General features: G+C 42.5%; 3 protein-coding genes and 3 non-coding genes across 7 annotated transcripts in view; all 6 read right to left on the bottom strand.

The window, feature by feature from the left end:
• The window catches only part of LOC135548831 (copine-7-like), a 43,631-nt gene extending 39,358 nt beyond the window's left edge, over positions 1 to 4,273 (bottom strand). For both annotated transcript variants that reach the window (XM_064978803.1, XM_064978814.1), the window contains exons 1-2: positions 4,209 to 4,273; positions 1,874 to 2,483 (exon numbers count right to left, since the gene is read on the bottom strand). In XM_064978803.1, coding sequence (XP_064834875.1) covers positions 1,874 to 2,047 — 174 coding nt within the window. In that variant the 5' untranslated portion in view covers positions 2,048 to 2,483; positions 4,209 to 4,273. The remainder of the gene's footprint in view (positions 1 to 1,873; positions 2,484 to 4,208) is intronic.
• A 9,142-nt stretch (positions 4,274 to 13,415) lies between these two features.
• Positions 13,416 to 17,959, bottom strand: LOC135548812 (large ribosomal subunit protein eL13). Its single transcript, XM_064978758.1, has 6 exons — positions 17,906 to 17,959; positions 17,327 to 17,444; positions 15,487 to 15,628; positions 14,848 to 15,021; positions 14,048 to 14,104; positions 13,416 to 13,612 (listed from the first exon to the last, which is right to left on the bottom strand). Exons 2-6 carry the CDS (start codon positions 17,428 to 17,430, stop codon positions 13,454 to 13,456), a joined length of 636 nt encoding a protein of 211 aa, XP_064834830.1. The 5' UTR covers positions 17,431 to 17,444; positions 17,906 to 17,959; the 3' UTR covers positions 13,416 to 13,453.
• Positions 13,790 to 13,871, bottom strand: LOC135551719 (small nucleolar RNA MBII-202). The gene has a single exon (XR_010457359.1). It is a non-coding gene; the product is annotated as a small nucleolar RNA MBII-202 (small nucleolar RNA).
• Positions 14,524 to 14,601, bottom strand: LOC135551726 (small nucleolar RNA MBII-202). Its single transcript, XR_010457360.1, has one exon. It is a non-coding gene; the product is annotated as a small nucleolar RNA MBII-202 (small nucleolar RNA).
• LOC135551730 (small nucleolar RNA MBII-202) lies at positions 15,248 to 15,326 on the bottom strand. Its single transcript, XR_010457361.1, has one exon. It is a non-coding gene; the product is annotated as a small nucleolar RNA MBII-202 (small nucleolar RNA).
• Positions 17,960 to 19,110: 1,151 nt separating the features above from the next.
• Positions 19,111 to 23,062, bottom strand: LOC135548805 (glycine cleavage system H protein, mitochondrial-like). The gene is made up of 5 exons (XM_064978744.1): positions 22,818 to 23,062; positions 21,224 to 21,303; positions 20,760 to 20,823; positions 20,519 to 20,650; positions 19,111 to 20,191 (listed from the first exon to the last, which is right to left on the bottom strand). The coding sequence occupies exons 1-5, from the start codon at positions 22,966 to 22,968 to the stop codon at positions 20,094 to 20,096; spliced, it is 525 nt and encodes a 174-aa protein (XP_064834816.1). The 5' UTR covers positions 22,969 to 23,062; the 3' UTR covers positions 19,111 to 20,093.
• Between the last annotated feature and the right edge of the window lie 70 nt (positions 23,063 to 23,132).

Raw genomic sequence — 23,132 nt, 5'->3', positions numbered from 1 at the left:
GCAGCATTGCAGTTCCATACCCCGTTCAAAGGCAATTAAATATTTTGTCTTGCCCATTCACCCTCTGAATGGCACACATACACAATCCATGTCTCAATTGTCTTTAACCCGTCTCCTCCCCTTCATCTACACTGATTGAAGTGGATTTAACGAGTGACATCAATAAGGGATCATTGCTTTCACCTGGATTCACCTGGTCAGTCTATGTTATGGAAGAGCAGGGCTTCCCTCTTAAGGATCGGACCCTTTAAAAAAAAAATGTTTTGCCTAAAATGACATACCCAAATCTAACTGCCTGTAGCTCAGGACCTGAGGCAAGGATATGCATATTCTTGATACCATTTGAAAGGAAACACTTTGAAATTTGTGGAAATGTGAAATTAATGTCGGAGAATATAACACATTAGAGCTGGTCAAATATAATACAAAGAAAAAACATGTTTATTTTATTTTAATTTGTTCAATCTTTGAAATGCAAGAGAAAGGCCAATATATGACTTAGGAATCTAGGCACAGTTTAGATTCTGGCAGCAGTGTATGACTGAGATTTAGACTGAGATGGCAACTTTTTAGACTGATCCAATGAACCATTGTATTTCTGTTCAAAATAGTACCAGGTTGGAACAGTGCCAGGCTGGAATCCCATCTCAAATCATCCATTCGCAAATCATCCCATCTCAAATGGGAACGCAATGGGCTGAAGGAACAAAGATGGCTGGATTTCTTTGGCAACCACCTTTATTCAAACAGCCTTATAGATATACAGAATATCAGTCATATATAGTGGATGTACTGCATCATGGGAAATATGCTATTCATAACTGACACACCCCCAGCTCATATTACAGATAGAGTACCAGTGTAATTCCAAGGCAGACAAGAAACTATGACCCGCAACTTAGAATGAGATAGTGAGAAAGAGATACGGAGAGTAGAGGAAGCGTGAAAAGGAAAATAAGATTTCCTGTCCCCGTCCCTCCTCCTATGAACAATGTTCTCGGTGATCTGTTTGAGAATTTCAATTCAGTTTCAGGTAGCTACTCTATAAATCAGAATCAATTTCAAAAGAAAAGAAGATGGCAACAATACCACCAAGCCAGCACCAGATGTGTCACTTCTCCCTGGCTCTACTTTGTTCTCTGTGATCTGGTGCACTGCCCAGCTGTTGGGATAATGGGAGCAAGATTAAGATTTCATCCTCAGTCTGACACGTTCACACAAACAGCTCACTCCTGTCTTCAAGCTGCCATTCCAGATAATACTTTTTTTCTCTAAATATGGCTAAGCTTTGATATGGAGAAATGGAGGGCGGGGAGAGAGGCTGCCCCTCCCACTGTGCCGGCTATATCCTGCTAGGTGACAATGCCTTCCATTCAGTAGAAACAAGCACTCACTCTGGTTCACCTCATGCTATCCAACTCTGTCAGACACGGAATCATTGTTATTTTAATAAACTGGGGTCATACTACCCAATGTTACATGTCAACATCATAGAGATACTTATGCAGCTCATTACTGCCGTTTGCGCTTCATAGGCTTAGTCGTTTTAGCATCAACATCCATTGCTTTTTTTTTTTAATTTTACCTTTATTTAACCAGGCAAGTCAGTTAAGAACACATTCTTATTTTCAATGACGGCCTGGGAACAGTGGGTTAACTGCCTGTTCAGGGGCAGAACGACAGATTTGTACCTTGTCAGCTCAGGGGTTTGAACTCACAACCTTCCGGTTACTAGTCCAACGCTCTAACCACTAGGCTACTCTGCCGCCCCGCTTATTGTTCATACAATCAGTACATAATGGAGCGAACCATGTTAGTTAAGACTTTACCAGGCCAGTAGGTTGGGGACATACAGGGGATGGGGGGTACTCACCTCTGTCCACTGTCCCTGGTTCTGCACCATGAGTATGACACATGGGTCAGACTTGTTCAGTGTGTCTCGGTCCAGCAGGGCCTTGCAGGCGACACGCAGCTCCACTTTGGAGACGCAGGCGACAGGGCCACCTAGAGCGGCCCCTGGAGAGGTAGCATCCTGGACGTCATTCATCCTGGCTCAGGACTCAAGGAGTCAACCAGTAAGGAGCAAGAGAGGGTGGGTGCTGCCGAGAGCTCAGAGTAATGGGAACTACTAGGGATAGCTAAGGGAATCAAACCCAGCGAGGCACTGAAATCTCACAGAGTTAGATACATAGAAGAGAAGAATGGATCCTTGGACTTGGTAGTGAATGTTACAAAAGGGAAAAAAGTTCTTGCAGAGGTGTGTATTTGAGAAGAAGTCAGGTGTCCTTTGATGTCTGCAGAGATAACAGACAGGGTGGGCCGAGCTGGATGGAGGTTGGGGAGTCGTGATTAGATGACCAGAAAGCTGTGGAGAGTCATTTACGATTCAGGACCAGCCAAAGTGTGTTTTCATGTGTTCTTCAAGAAAAAGTTGTCCATGCTCCCAATCATCCTTCTCTTCAAACTCCACACAGGTACTGTACCTATGTAAAGAAAACACAAATTAAAGGTCCAATGCAGCTGTTTTTATCTCATTATCAAATAAGTTCTGACTAACAATAAAGTACCTTACTGTGATTGTTTTCAATTAAAATGGTCAAAAGTACTTTTTTAACAAAGAGCAATTTCTCAAGCAATCATTTTGCTAGGACTGTCTGGGAGTGGTCTGAATGGGGAAAACGGAAAACTAGATTATTATTGGCAAAGAGGTTTGGTCTTTCTTATTGGGCTAATTACCGCCTGGTGATGTAACCAGGCAGACCAAAACTCAATCCCAACAAAACAGGTTGACATTTCAGGCAGTCTTGTCAAACAGCTCTTGAACTAAAATGGCATAATCATTTTCAAAATGTCACAGTATTATTCCAACATAGTGTGAATATGTATATAAAACACAGGGAAATCACGTTTATGACTGCACTGGGCTTTTAAATATCTGCAAAATAGCATATATCCACAAACAACATGTTATTGAACCTTAACATCATCCTAATCTTAAAGGAGCAAATTACAGATACCCAAATAAATAGTAGCAGAATCCAAGTTCAGACCAGAAGAAGTTTGCATATGAGGTAGGCTATGAAGGTGATTGAATAATAACAGGTGAATTACTACTCAGTAAAAAATTATAATATTGACAAAGCCTGCCCAGGCGCAAGAGTCCACATTGCCCTATTTCAGCACCACCGCCAATGGACAGCGACCTTCAGTCATTCGGCTGCTGCTCTCCAGTGGGGTGAGGCTCGGTTGAAGCAATTATGTTACATTAGATCAGGCGCCCTTGGCAGCAATCATAAGTGTTTGACGAGGTAGTTAGAAACAATAAGAACAAATGATAAGAGCTCATATGACTCATAAAATAGAACACATATTGAGATTATTGGCTACTATAAAACAACCAATAACCGAGAGTTGTAATTAGTTCGAAATAATCTGCCCAACACCTGTAACGTTCAGTTGGTTCCATGTTCTTATAATAATTTTTGCAATATATTGCAATGACATATAATATGATGGTGGAACATAAATGCAAAAAATAAGAGTGCTGATCTATAAATGTTACAGATAAAAAATAAAATGTGGAGATGAGATTCTCATAACCTATTATTGAACAGCAATATGTCACCAGCCTGTTGTCTGACCATTTAACCAACAACTGCATGGGCACACACCCCTCCCTGATCATGTTAAACCGGGCGTAGCACGTGAATTTCCTATATACTGTGTCTATCTAGTATATATCTGTCTTATATCTGGTAGAGAGTCAGTTATAGACAGCGAAGCTTGGTAAATGACTACTCAAGACTTGTCCAATTGTAATTGACATTACTTATATCCAACTAAGCAACTCATACAGATTGTGTTCTCAACTTTGGTCTCAACCTAAATTATTTCCTACGATAACTATAGCATGATTTGTTGAGGGTGACAGAGAGAAGCGCGACTGCCTTATTCATTCAATTATCGTCACATAATATATATAAACTGATCTACATTACTGGCTTAACTGGTCGTTTATCAATGCAGCTCCACAACCTCTAAATGAATCCAAGCATTTCACAATGAATGATATAACAATACAACATGAACGTATACTATTCCAAAAATACTCTGCAATAACATTATTTTGTTCGATTACCTCAATCATTCAGAAACTTGCATTACATGCTTCAAAATAATACATCCAAACACTTGCTGCTTGTTCCTACCTGACGTGGTCCCCTGAACTTACACTTGTTGTTACCTTTCCTTCAACACACTGCTTGATTTTCCGAAACTCAGGAACAGTGGAGGGAAAGTGGTAGAAGCAAGGGGTGTGTGATAGCAGAGCGAGGGAGTGGATCTGCCAAACGACACCGATAAAGCTCGCAATTTCACCAGAATCCGCTAGGGGGAGACGTTGAGGTGCGACAGCGGTTCACAATAGCGATACAAGAACACTCTCTTGGCGGCTGTTCCACACTAATCATCTCACCTTTCTGCTCATTTTCACATGAGCCTTAGCTAAAATTGACCACCAGAGCATTTATGCATTTGTTGAGTAGTCTTTTGATTTAATCTGCTATTGATCAAATAAAATACAGTGACCAACAGACAATTAAAAGCATACAGATTACAAATATACAACCACAAATGTTGTTTTCCTCAACACTAATGGGCTACATATTATACTGTCCACATACAATGTGAGGCTTTCCCCCCCACAAGAAATTCCAATGGCTTGCATTTGTATTACTGGCTTGTCGCTGCATAGCAAACACTGCAAGATAGTACCATGTTGCCAGATCATATCTGCTCAGATCAAAGGCAAAATAAGTGTCTCCAATCCACCCAGAAATATTTACTCAATTACATCAAGTAAGAGATACATAGTCTCTCCCTCCAGTAATAGGCCTATTAGTATGACACAATGTAACTACATTACACCCAGTGGCTAGATATGACTTTTAGTATCATTGAAAGGACTGCTGTCTTTCACGGAGCTCAATAATTACAACCCCAGGAAACACAGGAAGAGACACTTGACAGTCAAACAGCAGATATTGAATTAGACAGATCCTCAGGTGATGGCACAACATGTTGTGTGTGAACGCCCTGATGTGGCTGGCCAGACAGCTAAGGACCCTAAGTGACACTGAGCTCTAATGGAGAAACAATAGAGATTAATCGCAGTCAGTGCTACTCTTGTAAATAACAGGAAATCTCTCTCTCTCTCTCTCTCTCTCTCTCTCTCTCACACACCTACATGTTTTAGACTATTTAATACCAATAAAAGGGCTATAGCTAGTGCTATAATGATCTGAATATCAACAAGTGTTGGGCAGGTTTTAAAATAATTTGACACACACACATACACTCCGTTCTCTTCATATGAAGCCCATATCGTTTTTGTGAACTCGCTAAAAATTATATAACATGATAGCTTTCCAGCTGACAATGAAGTGTGTTCAGAGGTGTACATTTCCCTCTCAAAGCACTTAACTGTAGCAATTATAAGTGGTGGGGTTCCCACCTACAGCACATATCCTTTCTGCCTTCCCACTTGGATGACAATAGGCTGGGTAAAAGAATTAAAGTGCACTATATGCCTGCGTGAAGCCTATTCTGGGATGCAGAGAAAATGTCTGACTTAGCAATTCCTCTCCAAATGTTCTCTGACGAGGATACAACATCATTGGTGGTAATACATCCTATGGCCTCTGTTGTTGATTTCACCTCCTTGACCGGTGGTCAGTCAAGGAGCACTCCACAGGTACGCATTTGGGGTCTTGCTCCTTATAAATACTAGGCCTCCGTAAAGACTATTGGCAGCGAATAGGGAGGCTAATCAGCATTGGGCAGAGAGCTACTTATTCAAACAGCACTCGACTAAACGTTTGGCTCTATTTTAATTATTCGCTTTACTGGGCTGTTTGTCCCTCATCATGATCACATCAACAAACCCTGCAGCAGGAAACATCCTCCCTTCCAAGGCTTTCTGTCTCTATAAAACAGAGATAGTGCTGTTTCATTGACCTATGACCTTCTGATGGTGATCAACTGATTTCCTGCATGTTATAATTCTTATAAGTAAATGTGCATAAGCTCACGAGTACAATAATTAAAATGCAACAACAGGGGTTTGATGCCACGGTAGCAAGAGGGTTAACTGCAGTTGTAGCCTAAAGAATGGTTACCTTATCATCTTAGATTCTCACCTCCTGTGTCTCGAACACGATGGGAATTCATTGCAAGTAGGACCCAACAGTGCCCTGGGCCATACACCTGAGCTCCATTATGCTGTAGCTCTTAAGCAGAACCATCTGTTGCCACTGTGCCAACACTAAAGCCTCTCCCTCTGGACTTCCTGTATACTTATGCATATATTTGTCAAGAGTCCTCTTGCTATCTAGCTGTTTATACCACTCCAGCTCCCAGGCAGACATTATGATGTTGTGTAGTTCAAATGTTTTCCCGTAAAAATGGATTGCTTGCTTTCAACATAACAGAAAATAATTTTGATTACGAGAACTACATACCAACCAACTTTAATGATTCCAGCCATTCAGGTAACAAAAATAATGGAAATCATGAAAATGGAATTTGTGCAGGCACTGGTGAGGAGTTTGTGTAACTTCATATGTAATCATCCACCCAGCAGGTCCCCTGTGTTAAGATATTCTTAGACACATTGACTTACATGTAGGTTTTTGGGCAAACTCCCAATACTTCATTGATTCTAGAGGCTCCCATACTGGCTATGGTTGCTCTAACTTCCACTTAATCTATTTGGTGTGCTTTTGTTTTAACATGATCTAGTTGATCTAAATATGGCTTAGTGAATTAGAAACGAAGCCTATCCTCTTACCTCAACACTATTCATTGAGTGACCTAATATGAAAGCTGTCAGTCATAAACCTTTCAATTGATTCCTGTTGGATCCTAAGACCATGATACAGGCCTAGGGGAGAACATTCAAGAAATAAACACTAATAAATTATGTTTTGGGAAAGACTAAGTCAAAGCTACATTGAACAGATTGTATCATATTTCAGTTTAAACACTCAAAAAGTCAGTCAGAACATGAATAAACAACCAACAGCACAATCTGAAGTAAATAATCAGAACAGAAGACATTAAAGCACACCTAGTAGAGACAGAATCTTGTGCAGTTCCCACCTGATCTTTTACTCTGCTCAGGTCAGAGGTTGTCATGGCTGACAGAGTGTGCAGGAGCAGAGGAAATGCAGAGGAAACTTCCACTGCCCTCCCCGCCTCCGCCCATGAACACTGCTGAGCAAATCAAGAGACATGACAGCATACTAAGCCAGAATACATTCAATTTGATATCAAATGAAATTTATAAAGCAATTCTTCAGCTGATGTCACAAAGTGTTGTACAGAAACCCAGCCTAAAACCCCAAACAGCAAGCAATGCAGGTGTAGAAGCACGATACTGCATTCATTTTTAAGGTAAAGCCCACACACCTCAAGGCTGCCTTCCTAATACATAGTCAAAGCTACAGTGTATTGGTTGTATAATTGCTATTATAGCATACATTGCTACAGTTGACATTCAAGTAACTTTAAGACATCATGCTGTGGCAGTCATTCTAGCAGAGGGGCATAGGAACAATGCTGTCAGACTTCATCACCCCTGTCCTTATGTTCCCACAGATTCTGCCTTTTCTGTGGTTATAATCTCTTCCCCAGGATATTACTCACAGTGCAGGTATCAGGTGCATGAGAATACCATATTGGTGGTCGAATGTCAATGTACAGTGCCTTAGGAAAGTATTCAGACCACTTGACTTTTTCCACATGTTGTTAGGTTACAGCCTAATTTTACATTACATTTACATTTAAGTCATTTAGCAGACGCTCTTATCCAGAGCGACTTACAAATTGGTGAATTCACCTTCTGACATCCAGTGGAACAGCCACTTTACAATAGTGCATCTAAATCATTAAGGGGGGGGGGGTGAGAAGGATTACTTATCCTATCCTAGGTAGTCCTTGAAGAGGTGGGGTTTCAGGTGTCTCCGGAAGGTGGTGATTGACTCCGCTGTCCTGGCGTCGTGAGGGAGTTTGTTCCACCATTGGGGGGCCAGAGCAGCGAACAGTTTTGACTGGGCTGAGCGGGAACTGTACTTCCTCAGTGGTAGGGAGGCAAGCAGGCCAGAGGTGGATGAACGCAGTGCCCTTGTTTGGGTGTAGGGCCTGATCAGAGCCTGGAGGTACTGCGGTGCCGTTCCCCTCACAGCTCCGTAGGCAAGCACCATGGTCTTGTAGCGGATGCGAGCTTCAACTGGAAGCCAGTGGAGAGAGCGGAGGAGCGGGGTGACGTGAGAGAACTTGGGAAGGTTGAACACCAGACGGGCTGCGGCGTTCTGGATGAGTTGTAGGGGTTTAATGGCACAGGCAGGGAGCCCAGCCAACAGCGAGTTGCAGTAATCCAGACGGGAGATGACAAGTGCCTGGATTAGGACCTGCGCCGCTTCCTGTGTGAGGCAGGGTCGTACTCTGCGGATGTTGTAGAGCATGAACCTACAGGAACGGGCCACCGCCATGATGTTGGTTGAGAACGACAGGGTGTTGTCCAGGATCACGCCAAGGTTCTTATCGCTCTGGGAGGAGGACACAATGGAGTTGTCAACCGTGATGGCGAGATCATGGAACGGGCAGTCCTTCCCCGGGAGGAAGAGCAGCTCCGTCTTGCCGAGGTTCAGCTTGAGGTGGTGATCCGTCATCCACACTGATATGTCTGCCAGACATGCAGAGATGCGATTCGCCACCTGGTCATCAGAAGGGGAAAGGAGAAGATTAATTGTGTGTCGTCTGCATAGCAATGATAGGAGAGACCATGTGAGGTTATGACAGAGCCAAGTGACTTGGTGTATAGCGAGAATAGGAGAGGGCCTAGAACAGAGCCCTGGGGGACACCAGTGGTGAGAGCGCGTGGCGAGGAGACAGATTCTCGCCACGCCACCTGGTAGGAGCGACCTGTCAGGTAGGACGCAATCCAAGCGTGGGCCGCGCCGGAGATGCCCAACTCGGAGAGGGTGGAGAGGAGGATCTGATGGTTCACAGTATCGAAGGCAGCCGATAGGTCTAGAAGGATGAGAGCAGAGGAGAGAGAGTTAGCTTTAGCAGTGCGGAGCGCCTCCGTGATACAGAGAAGAGCAGTCTCAGTTGAATGACTAGTCTTGAAACCTGACTGATTTGGATCAAGAAGGTCATTCTGAGAGAGATAGCGGGAGAGCTGGCCAAGGACGGCACGTTCAAGAGTTTTGGAGAGAAAAGAAAGAAGGGATACTGGTCTGTAGTTGTTGACATCGGAGGGATCGAGTGTAGGTTTTTTCAGAAGGGGTGCAACTCTCGCTCTCTTGAAGACGGAAGGGACGTAGCCAGCGGTCAGGGATGAGTTGATGAGCGAGGTGAGGTAAGGGAGAAGGTCTCCGGAAATGGTCTGGAGAAGAGAGGAGGGGATAGGGTCAAGCGGGCAGGTTGTTGGGCGGCCGGCCGTCACAAGAAGCGAGATTTCATCTGGAGAGAGAGGGGAGAAAGAGGTCAGAGCACAGGGTAGGGCAGTGTGAGCAGAACCAGCGGTGTCGTTTGACTTAGCAAACGAGGATCGGATGTCGTCGACCTTCTTTTCAAAATGGTTGACGAAGTCATCTGCAGAGAGGGAGGAGGGGGAGGAGGATTCAGGAGGGAGGAGAAGGTGGCAAAGAGCTTCCTAGGGTTAGAGGCAGATGCTTGGAATTTAGAGTGGTAGAAAGTGGCTTTAGCAGCAGAGACAGAGGAGGAAAATGTAGAGAGGAGGGAGTAGAGAGGAGGGAGTGAAAGGATGCCAGGTTAATTCAATTATTTGTTCCCCTCAATCTACACACAGTACCCCATAATGACAAAGCAAAAACAGGTTTAGACATTTCCGCCAATTTATTAAAAATAAAAATCACATTTACATAAGTATTCAGACCCTTTACTCAGTACTTTGTTGAAGCACCTTGGCAGGGATTACAGCATCGAGTCTTTTTGGGTATGACGCTACAAGCTTGGCACACCTGTATTTGGGGAGTTTCTTCCATTCTCTACAGATTCTCTCAAGCTTTGTCAGGTTGGATGGGGAGTGTCGCTGCACAGCCATTTTAAGGTCTCGCCAGAAATGTTCGATGCGGTTCAAGTCCGGGTTCTGCTGAGCCACTCAAGGACATTCAGAGACTTGTCCCGAAGTCACGCCTGCATTGTCTTGACTGTGTGCTTAGGAAAGGTGAACCTTCGCCCCCAGGTCCTGAGCGCTCTGGAGCAGGTACTTAGCTCCGTTGATCTTTCCCTCATTCCTGACTAGTCTCCCAGTTCCTACTGCTGAAAAACATCCCCACCGCATGATGCTGCCACCACCATGCTTCACCGTAAGGATGGTGCCAGGTTTCCTCCAGACGTGACGCTTGGCATTCAGACCAAAGAGTTCAATCTTGGTTTCATCAGACCAAATAATCTTGTTTCTCATGGTCTGAGAGTCTTTAGGTGCCTTTTGGCAAACTCCAAGCGGGCTGTCATGTGACTTTTACTGAGGAGTGGCTTCCGTCTGGCCATTCTACCGTAAAGGCCTAATTAGTGGAGTGCTGCAGAGATGGTTGTCTTTCTGGAAGGTTCTCCCATCTCCACAGAGGAACTCTAGAGCTTTGTCAGAGTGACCATTGGGTTCTTGGTCACCTCACCTGACCAAGGCCCTTCTCCCCAATTGCTCAGCTTGGCCAGGCAGCCAGCTCTAGGAAGAGTCTTGGTGGTTCCAAACTTCTTCCATTTAAGAATGATAGAGGCCACTGTGGTCTTAGGGACCTGCAATACTGCAGGCATTTTTTGGTATACTTCCCCAGATCTGTGTCTCGGCGCTCTACAAGCAATTCCTTCGACCTCATGGCTTGGTTTTTGCTCTGACATACAATGTCAACTGTGGGATCTTATATAGACAGGTGTGTGTATTTCCAAATCATGTCCAATCAATAGAATTTACAACAGGTGGACTTCAACCAAGCTGTAGAAACATCTCAAGGATGATCCATGGAAACAGGATGCACCTGAGCTCAATTTTGAGACAGTCAAAATTGACAGTCTGAATACTTATGTAGATAAGGTTTTTCTGGGGGGTTTTGCAAACATTTTTAAAAACCTGTTTTTGCTTTGTCATAATGGGGTGTTGTGTGTATATTGCTGATTAATTATTTTTTATTTAATCCATTTTAGAATAATGCTCTAACGTAAAAAATGTGGAAAAAGTCAATGGGTCTGAATACATTCCGAAGGCACTTGTATACTGAAAAAAACAACATGTGGATGTCAATTAAAGCAGCCCCCAGCACCTCTGATTCAGAGGGTTTGGGTTAAAGGCAGAAGACACATCTCAGTTGAATTCACTCAGTTATACAACTGACTAGGTTTCCCCCTTTAAAGTGTTGGTACCATGTTTCATGAGCTGAAATATAAGATTACAGAAATGTTCCATATGCACAAAAAGTTTATTTCTTTCAAATTTTGTGCACAAATTTATTTACATCCCTTAGTGAACATTTCTCATTTTCCAAGATAAACCTTCCACTTGACAGGTGTGGCATATCAACAAACTGATTAAACAGCATCATTACACAGGTGCACCTTGTGCTGTGGACAATAAAAGGCCACTCTAAAATGTGCATTTTGCTACACAACACAATGTCACAGATGCAATTGGCATGCTTACTGCAGGAATGTCCACCAGAGCTGTTGCCAGAGAGTAGAATGTTAGTTTCTCTGCCATTTGCCACCTCCGTCATTTTTGAGAATTTGGTGGTACGTCTAACTGGCCTCACAACCACAGATCACTTGTAACCACGCCAGCCCAGGACCTCCACATCCAGCTTCTTCACCTGCAGGATCGTCTAAGACCAGCCACCTGGACAGCTGATGAAACTGTGGGTTTGCACAACCGAAGAATTTCTGCACAACTTGTCAGAACCCATCTCAGGGAAGTTCATCTGCATGCTCTTTGACCTCACCAGGGTCTTGACCTGACTGCAGTTCGGCATCGTAGCCACTTCAATGGCCACTGGCCTGCTGGAGAAGTGTGCTCTTCATGGATGAATCCCGGTTTCAACTGTACTGGGCAATGGCAGACAATGTATGGCGTCATGTGGGCGAGCGGTTTGCTGATGTCAACGTTATGAACAGTGTCCCATAATGGTGGTGGGGGTATGGGCAAGCATAAGCTATAAACAACAATTACATTTTATCAATGGCAATTTGAATGCAGAGATCCTGAGGCCCATTGTTGAGCCATTGAGCCCCTGCCATCAACCACATTTCAGCATAATGCACAGCCCCAATGCGCAAGGCTCTGTACACAATTCCTGGAAACTGAAAATGTCCCAGTTCTTCCATGGCCTGCAGTCACCAGATGTTAAGCATGTTTGGGATGCTCCGGATCAACATGTATGACAGCGTGTTCCCTTTCCCGCCAATATCCAGCAACTTCACAGTCATTGAAGAGTGGTACAACATACCACAATCAGCACCATGCAAAGGAGATGCGTTGTGCTGTGAGGCAAAAGGTGGTCACACCAGATCTGACTGGTTTTCTGATCCATGCACCTAGGACTAGGTTGAGAATCTAGTAATTCCACACTAAAAAAAACTCAAAACCGCATTTTCATTAACTTCTAGAAGGCTGGAGCATTGCTCATAAGTCAATCACACAAGGTTCTGGTTGAGCTAGCAGTGAACTATTCTGAGCCAGTAGACGTGCCAAGGACGCCACATTCTATTAAGGTTTTGTAGAAAGACTGCATTGTAAAAAAAAACATTTCATATTTAGGAATTCAATGTACGGGAATCAAAAACCCTTTCAAAGTGACCACCACTTTGGCTTTACATCCCCTAATCTTTTGAACGGGTTCATATGAAATTAATGAATTTTGCAGTAATTTAAGATACATGAGTTTGTGGATGAATTTACTCCTGCCAGACACCGTATGAATTTTTGGGCTTAAGGACTATTTTTCTCCATTTGACTCGGAGACGATTCAACAATGCCACTTCCAAAGTGTATAGCTCATATTCAGGAGACTGATTTCCACATACAATTCGAAAATGTCAGGGTGAGGGATTTACAACGTAGCACAACCACCACCTGCTGGTAGTGACTGGGCAAGATAAATTCCATCCATTGGTCTCTTGGGCAACAGTCAATATTCTATTTAATGTTCACGTCGATGCCTGTATTTCTATAGTCCATCAAATGTGATCATTGAAATACTAAAGCATGAAAATCTATTTTTCTAATGTCCCAAAGTTGTGTATCATCATTGATCAGAAATGTCCCCACAACTGCAATATAAAATTAAGAGTACAAGATGAGATGGTAACAAACATGACCCTTCATATTGAAAAATGACCAGTAAAATTGTACACGTTCTTTTATTTTGAAACTAGCGGTTTATTTCTTCTTGTCAATACTCTCCGCTTCCGCCTCCTTTGCCCTCTTGGCACGGATGCCGAAGAGACGAGCATTGGCACGAGCCATACGCAGGCTGGCGAAAGCCTTGAAGTTCTTCTCATCCTCAGAAATCACCCTGGCCTTCTCCTTCTTGTGCACCTGCAGCAGATTGAGAAGAGCCAATTAACAACAATGTTGATGTAAAGATACTCATTAAGAGTAAAGGGGCATTTCAGTCAAAGAGAAAGTCAAATACAATGAACGGATTAGCAGAGTCCCATGTCATTACTCAATGCCTTAATTATTTATTTGTCCACTTCTGTAAGTTAAGGCCCAGCACACAATCTGGCAGTCATCAGCGAATAGGTTCAAAGAGAATCATCAAGGTAATACAGAGATTCCGGAGAATTTGTCATCACTTGACTGCTGAAAGAGCTCTAACATATCTGTCCAATACATATACTCAAGAAATATCCTAATATTTCAATTATGACCTGGTCTTCCCATTTACAGACAAGAACCCTAATCAATGCTCAGATGAACTTAATTTTTTTTGGGGGGGTGAATCAAGTGATATGAATGTGTGATACGTACATTCTTGATAGGCATGACAGCACCAGAGAGCTGCGTGGCCATCTTGATTTCCTCCTCCTGGAGAAAGAGAAAGGTTTTAATACATTCAGGAAAACATCTACCATGTGCACATGCAAGACGGTACAGTCAATCTAAAACGCAACTGGGGTGAAGAGAAGAGTCCTCAAACATTTAATTGCACACCAACTGAATCTAAATCAGAGCACAAACAAAGTAGTCACAAAAGTTGTAGTCCAGATAACCATGCAGATCTGTTATGTGTAAACAAAATTTTAAATGACATTCCAACACGTCTAAGACAGTATTATCTATAGCACAAAAGTCTGGTTAAAATCCTGCCCCTGCAGATCAATGTTACTCTGCACAAAAAGCAGTAAACACATTTCAAAACCCGTCAGACCGGCTTGAAAACCAATTTCCGCATCTTAACTTCAAAACTTTAACGGGTCGTTTCAGAAACTACAGAATGGGTACTGGACACACGAACTCAGCAGTCATCAAATAATAGGTTCAAATGTAATCACGGTAGTACAGAGATTCCGGAGAATTTGTCATCACTTGACTGCAGGCCCAGTGCTGCTCACGATCCAGCTTTCATCACAATTGCAATCATTACCCCAGTTATGTGCTAATATTTTAGAATCACTTTTAACAGGGAATGTTATCCATGACTGCTGAAGTCTTCACACTGCAAATATTTAGGTCATCAGACCTTCAAATTAAGCAATCACTTCAACAATATGGTTATGCGTGCCCATGTTAATAAACACCCAACCCAATGTTCTATGACTGACACTTACAGTGCTGTCTCCCTTCTTCGGTGCGGAGGCCTTCCTGGGGAAGAGGATGAGCTTGGAGCGGTACTCTTTCAGGCGCTGTACATTGGCCTGCAGGGACTCCGTAGATCTGTTGCGACGGCGGGAGTCAACCGAGATGCCAATGGTGCGGGCTGTCTTCTTGTGGATACCGGCAGCCTAGAATACAAAGCACATGCAAGAACCAAATATTTAAGAACTGTCGGGCATTTAGTTGCTAGCCATGCCTGGACTTTTAGGAGTGTGAAGGCTTGCACATAATTCAATACAAGTAGATTGCTACATTCAGACAAAAAGCCTGTCAAACAAATGAGTTAACTGTCTTGAGTCCAAAGTTATTACTCAATTGACTAGCCTTGAGGTTTTATTTTTATGCACAGCACACATTAAAACAAGCAGACATCAGCATATAGGTTCAAATTGAATCATCAAGGAGGTACAGAGATTCTGGAGATTTGTCATCACTGATTGCTGTAAAAGGTTCAAGTAGTCTGCAAGCTAAAATATATTCAATAAAAACGCAAACCTGTCTTTCAGACTGTTCAGTCTTACAATGAACTTAACACTGCATAAACCTGGAGGTTATTATTCGAAAGGTAAATGTACGGTTAATTTCCCTCTTACCTTGAGCTCCTCCAGGGTGAAGCCACGTCCGGCACGCACCTTGGTGTGATACCTGATGGTGGGACACCTGACTTGAGGCCTGAGGGGACCAGCCACAGGGCGTGGAGCAATACGACGAGCCTTGATTTGACGGGCCTTTCGCCTGAAAAATGAGGAGTCTGTTCATAAACTCGGCAAAAGAAAGAAAACATGCTCACTGTCAAGTGTTAACTTTCAGCAAACTTAAAATATGTAAATATTTGTAGGAATATAAGATTCAACAGACAAATTGAACAAGTTCCAGACACATGATTAACAGAAATTGAATAATGTGTCCCTGAACAAAAAAAAAAAAAAAAAAAAAGGGGGGGGGGGGGGGGGGCAAAATCAAGCAGCTGGTGGTTACACCAGATACTAAGTCCTGCAGTGCATCTCCTCCTCATGGACTGCACCAGATTTGCCAGTTCTTGCCAAGAGATGCTACCCCAGTCTTCCACCTGCAAGTTCCCAGGGGGGTGGCCCTAGCACTCACCCTACGATCTAACAGGTTCCAGATGTACTCAATGGGATTGAGATCCGGGCTCGTCACTGGCCATGGCAGAACACAGATCGCGCACAGAACGAGCAGTATGGCTGGTGGCATTGTCATGCTGGAGGGTCATATCAGGATGAGCCTGCAGGAAGGGTACCACATGAGGGAGGAGGATGTCTTCCCAGTAATGCACAGCATTGATTTTGCCTGCAATGACAAGCTTAGGCCGATGATGCTGTGACACCGCCCCAGACCAAGATGGACCCCCCATCTCGATCCCGCTCCAGAGTACAGGCCTAAGTGTAACGCTCATTCATTCGACGATAAACTCGAATCCGACCATCACCTATGGTGAGACAAAACCCCGACGCGTCAGTGAAGAGCACTGTTTGCCAGTCCTGTCTGGTTCAGCGACGGTTGGTTTGTGCCTATAGGTGACGTTATTGTTGCCGGTGATTTCTGGTGAGGACCTGCCTTACAACAGGCATACAAGCCCTCAGTCCAGCCTCTCAGCCTATTGCGGACAGTCTGAACACCGATGGCGGGATTGTGCATTCCTGGTATAACTCTGGCTGTTGTTGCCATCCTGTACCTGTCCCGCAGGTGTGATATTCAGATGTACCAATCCTGTGCATGTGTTGCTACACGTGGTCTGCCACTGCGAGGACAATCTGCTGTCCGTCCTGTCTCCCTGTAGCGCCGTCTTAGGCGTCTCACCGTACGGACATTGCAATTTATTGCCATGGCCACATCTGCAGTCCTCATGCCTCTTTGCAGAATGCCTAAGGCACGTTCGAAGCAGATGAGCAGGGACCCTGAGCATCTTTCTTGGTGTTTTCGGAGTCAGTAGAAAGGCCTCTTTAGTGATCTGAGTTTTCATAACTGACCTTAATTGCCTACCAGCTGTAAGCTGTTAGTGTCTTAAAGACCGTTTCCAGATGCATGTTCATTAATTATGGTTCATTGAACAAGCATTGGAAACAGTGTTTAAACCCTTTACAATGAAGATCTGTGAAGTTATTTGGATTTTTACGAAATATCTTTAAAAGACAAGGTCCTGAAAAGGGATTTTTCTTTTTGTTGCCGAGGTTATATAGAAAGTTATATGAATGATCATCACCTACATACACAGCTTCACAACAAAATTACACCATAGCATCATTCAATCCACACTGCTACCTAACCAACTCGGTATGTCACATAACCATGCTAGTTAATAGCTGGTAGGTTGGCATACAGTAGACGTTTGAAACGTAAGACAGTTCAACCAAAAGTTAACATTTATCCAACAATTATACTTTACTTAACCAGTCACTAATCAAGGCCTACCTGCGAGTCTTCCTTGCGGGCTGGTTGAACCAGGTGCGTACCCTCGTCTGCCAGTCTTTGTGGAAGTGTGGGTTCAAAAGCATGCCATTCCGGCTGGGTGCCATGGTTGCCTACTTCCCTGAAACAGAAGTTGACATTAACATATGTAGGCGTAGAAGGTAGTCACATTTAGCAATAAGATCAACCCATCCAGCAGAGGAAAAAAAATGGCTGACGAAGTGCTTAACAGGCTAAATGTTAGCCGTCAAGGCAAGCTGCGGTGCAACAATGAATTCCAAAACAAACAGACGTATATTTTACGTGATAATGATTCCGTAATCATTGGAGTTTATTGTCGATAATGGGTGGTGAAAATGAAACACTTGTAAAGTCACTGACAACATAGACATACATGCGTCTACAACCCAGATAGGTTCATTTATCTTAGCCTTTAGCGCAACAAACTCGCCAATAGTCATATATTCTTAACGACAGCATCATAAACTTTCGCAAAAAACACATAAAAGTCACATCAACTTCGATATATTTGAGGATGAAGAGCGATTTCGTCTGAAAAATAGTGAGCTTATTTCAACATACCTTCTGGGGCGGAAAATGGCCGAAAGGAAAAAGGAAGTTCTAAAATTGTGCATTGTGGGATATATAGATGGCAGCCAATGGTAGACGCAATGGAGTGTCAACCGGATGTACTAATATTCACGTGTGAAGAGTTTGAGTTAAAACATATATCTTGTTCAGAATGCATTCAGATCGAATTGGCTTTTTGTACGTTTTTTTTGTTAGTAAACCAAATCTTCTTGTTTTGGCATAATGCTGAGTAATAACGTGCTTTGTTTATCCTATTCAAGTCAGAATACAACACATATTGAAACAACCAGTATGCAGGCATGACATAATATTTGTTCTTTATCTAAGGGTCGTCCACCCAAATCAAGATTTATATGTAGGTACACCACAAGGGGTCACTGCAGTCGCACAATAAAGTTACACACATTTCACTTACGGGCTTGTTTCAGATAGCCAATTTCTCTGAGTATCGCCCATTTTCCATTCTCATTGTTGTAATGATCATTATGAATGACATGTTTTCATTATAGGAGTGTTGTCCATCCAAATATTTAAACCTAATACATTCATGAAATCATATGCAGCACAGTCTTTTTAAGGTGCACAAACAGCAACACCATCACTTTGCTCATTGTGTCAAGAGAGGACCATCCCGGAAGGATATTTTCTGTCCAGCAGCCAAATTGTGTTCTCATGTAAAAGTAGTAAAGCCCCATTCATAGTTAAAGGTTTAATAAAAATAAAACAAAGTCAAAGATTTGCTCAGTTTCTCTGTTGCACTGATCCTGTGCCCACTTTTGCCATTAATCAATCCCCCCTTGCACCTCAATCTTAATCTAAGGGCAAAGGTCAATGTGTGCCAAGCTTCAATATAGCAATGACAAGTGCTTCTCTATCTCTCTGGGTTTTCACCAGTTAGGCATCAGAACAAAAGGTCTAGTTTAAAGCAGGGTAATTTCTAGGAATAGGTCCGCACACCCTCCACAGTATGTGAAATATCCCCTTTACAATGTAAACTACTGTTCCATTAACTGACTGGGCTGATTATGTGTTAATAAATCAATGACGATACTGTGCAGATATATTGTGTTAATATCACTTGTGTAACTTTCAGTTACCATTCGCTTGAATCACTTGGGTTGGAAAATTTGTAAGTCGCTCTGGATAAGAGCGTCTGCTAAATGACTTAAATGTAAATGTAAAATACAGCAGCAGCATATCAAATCAAATTTTATTGGTCAAACACAGTTTAGCAGAGGTTTAGCAGGTGCAGCAAAATGCTTGGGTTCCTAGCTCCTAACAATGCCAAACAAGTACACAAATAATCAAAAACAAGATGTCAGAACAAATCCAGGTAACCCAAATAACACAACGAATAATCCAAATGCAATCTATGCATATATAGGCCTACACCAAAAACATATACTAAGAATGATATGTATAGCAGTAGATATTAGTGAGCCATGTCAACCATCACAGGCAGTGTGTACAAACAGCACAACAAATGCAATATTATCCACATATTCCTGATGTCAGATGTTACCTCAAAATAGGAAAATATCACAAATAGATTTGATTCTTGCTGTAGTCTTTTGTGCTAAAGAAGGTGATCTTGCTGAAAAATGTCAATATACAAGTGTGGGAGTCTTTGGAAGTGCCAGGCTACCAGCCAAAGTTTGGTTTTGACTAGTCTTGCATTGCCAGACATCAAATTAAGTTTAGACTTAGATAATGACTTAAGGTGGTTTATGTAAAGCAAGTGAATAGTACTGTATTCCATCCTTCCCACCAGATGGAATAGAAAAGCCACAATGAAAAAACAATGGATTGTATTTATTGTAACTGACTTCTCATTTCCGATCAGTTTCCAACCTGTTGCCACTTCTCTGCATTTTTTTCAGTTCAAACCAAGCACCTGAAGTAATCAACTCTTATTTATGTGCCAACAGGATTTATCATTGTGCCAACAGGACATGGGAACAAACCCTTCAGGTTGTCTTGTGGTTTAATCAGCAAAAGCACCTAGGTGAGCATTTTTTATTATCATTTAGGTTATCTTGGTGATTAAACAATTACAGTCAAAATAAATATGGCTACTTTATCTAATATGTTTAGCCAGTCCAGATAGGATTAGTGTGAAAGACCTGTAATCATCATTAAAAAGAACATTTAAAAAGAAGAACATGGAGAGTCGAGCAGTCTACTCATCAAGTGATTTGATAAATTTCTCATAGGAGCAATCGTCCATGAGGCCGTCAAGTTCTGCAGGGTTGTCGATAGTCATCTTAATTAGCCAGCCTGGAAGTCAAAGGAGAACAACCATCAGTAAAATTGTCAGGACGGGGGGGGGGTTTAATAAGTGTGTTGAATGAGTATTCACCAACAAACAAACAAATATATATATAATAATTCACATAAGGTGGCACGTACAATAGCGGTTAAGAGCATTGGACCAGTAATCGAATGGTCGCTAGTTCGAAAACCAAAGCGGAATGGGTGAAGATCTGTTGAAGTGCCCTTGGGCAAAACAACCCTAATTGTCTCCTGTAAGTCACTCTGGATAAGAGTGTCTGCTAAATTATCAACTGATGTGTCTTGTCACTTGTTCTTGCATAAGATACTCACCCACTTCGTAGCAGGATTTATTCACTAGTCCAGGGTTGACTGCCAGCTCTGTGTTGATTTCAGTTACCTCTCCAGTCAGCGGAGAGTACAGCTCACTAGCAGCCTTCACACTTTCCAAAGCACCAAACTCCTCTGAAACACAAGCAAAGGACATGCATGACCCTCCTTATTGGCAACAAAGCTCATGGTCACAAGAGTCATTTACTTGTGGGAGGAAACTTAAACCTGAAAAAAATCTCACCCATTTGTTCAAGTTTTTGCCCCACCTCAGGGAGTCCACAATATACCACATCACCTAATGCTTCCTACAATGGAGGGACACAAATTCTAACATTTTAGCAGCTACACAGAATTTGCAACACAAAATATTCATATTTGAATTACACATTGAGGAAATTCTGGGAAAACATAAAATAAGGCCAATGTAAGTTGTGGTAAACTTCAAGTTCTTGCACAAATATCAGACTGAGCCTCAATTTTTAAGCCAGGCATAATACAAGTAATCAATTAGCCTAAAAAAATAGTCATACATATGTAAAATTGTCATTCTGGTATATGTCTTTGTATTGCAGGACAAAGTACAAAGTTCCAAAATAAATCTCTCAAGACAATACAGGCATTACGTAGACCAATAAATGTCAGATAAGTAATTTAGAAACAGCAGCATACTAAATCATTGATAAAAATATCAACCAAACTGCCTACCTGAGCAAAGTTGCTGATGCCAACTGTGCCAATTCCTCCCTCTACTCGTACCCACTCATGCTTGTCTGTGAATTTCAGGGCTGTCAAAATAAACATTCACATCAGATAATGGGATGCATGTACATAGAAAAACAGCAGACTAATGTTCAAACTAATAATGTATTAGGGGGGGGGGGGCAACCTAACTAAGTACCCATCCCAAACATTGCACTTGTTATTAACTGTCCAAAGGACACTAATGTACTATGGACCAGAGCCAAAAAGTACTGTGCAAAACAGCAAACTTCATTTAAAATACTGGAAGGTGGCAGAAGATACCATTCACGCACTGCCCCACATTCAGCCCTGTAATGCCAAACAAGATGTGAATTGTATTACTATCACCATGGTGATGTCAATTGCTCATACAATGTACCAGCATTCTCTAGCTATTACTGTACATTGTAGTATAGTTGTACACAGTATGAGTGGTGGGAGGGAGCACAGACATTTAAACATCCTTCCTCTAATCTGCTATGTGGGCTGTTCATTCTATTAAATTAACTAGTAATATTTTATATTTTTGTGTACAAATATGCAATCCACAGTTCAAGCAAGAAATATTAAAACGTGGTTTAGGTCAATCGCTGTCAATTTTCCCCAACACGCTGGGGAGGAATTAAATGCCTCAACAGTTTCCAATGCTAGCATCACATCATGCAGAAAAATACAGGTTTGAACCAGATTGTGAACTGTGAAAGATGCTGAGGCATGGCTGGTTTGTCTGAAAGACAAGAGAGCCTTACCTTAATGGAGATCTTCAATATCATTTATAGACTAAACCACCACCCACAAATTACACCATGCATTTATTTGCAGACTACAAATTTGGTAAATATGCTAAATATAGATTTATGCTCAAATGTGTTACTCCCGACCAGCATTTGACTTGCCTACGTCCAAACTCGTGCGTGATTTGCTCTATGTAATTATCCATCACATTGGGGCACGAGACAGTGGGTGTCTTGAATGCTTAACAAGCCCTGTTTTTTTAAAGACCGCGTTTTACAGTGTCGTCTCCGAAAATGAAAACTTTAATCGACCTGGCTTCTTTTGGGGACATCCCAGATCGCAGTTTATGGAAAGCGACCATATAATAAAAAAAATGTTACGGATAAACCAACCTAACGCGGGACCGTTGTTCGACAGGCTGGTCAGGGAATCACACAAGTCCATTGGAACTCCATAAAAACGAAATCCCTTGATTTCTGTCTGGGAATAGCGAGAGAATAGTTTACTTTTAGACCACGTAACGGCCAACATTTGGCTACTTTTTATTTGACCCATCCGCCAAACTTTATCATAGCAGGGAATGCGTCCTAAACTGTTTACAAACCTGGACATGCGGACCACAAAAATATAAAAATCGCAGTTCACACTCTCTCACTGACGTGTAAAAATGTACCGTGGGGGATTGACCAAAACATTGTGCGATTATCCCCCCCTCTGTGACTGGAATGTGTAGCCACAGACCCGTACATCAATTGTGATGTTAATAAATATAGCATGCAACACCGAGTGCGCCAATTTGGGCAACATTGTAACTAATTGTTACCTGTGGACAGTCGTGAGGCGGTGCTCAGTGACTGTGCGGGGTTGGCCTTCCATAAGAGCCGACTTGCGGATATCTGTACAGGTCGAGAACGCTGAATCAGTACTGGGGAAAAGTTTGCAGTAAGGCACCGGAACACTACTCTCATCGCCATCTTCAGTGTCGGCCGAAATGATTACACATGCAATTGACTGAGTGTAACGCGCACCATCACCCTTTGCGCGCTCTCGACATGAAATAGAAGCGGCTTTTCAGCAGGACTTTGTGAAAGTTGAACCGTATTTGCCAATAAGGTTTTTCCTTATATGGATGCTCCCA

Source organism: Oncorhynchus masou, chromosome 1 (genome assembly GCF_036934945.1).
Source record: "Oncorhynchus masou masou isolate Uvic2021 chromosome 1, UVic_Omas_1.1, whole genome shotgun sequence".
Lineage (NCBI taxonomy): Eukaryota > Metazoa > Chordata > Actinopteri > Salmoniformes > Salmonidae > Oncorhynchus > Oncorhynchus masou.
Note: the sequence above shows the minus strand (reverse complement) of the source record. Positions and strands in the feature narration are given on the sequence as shown.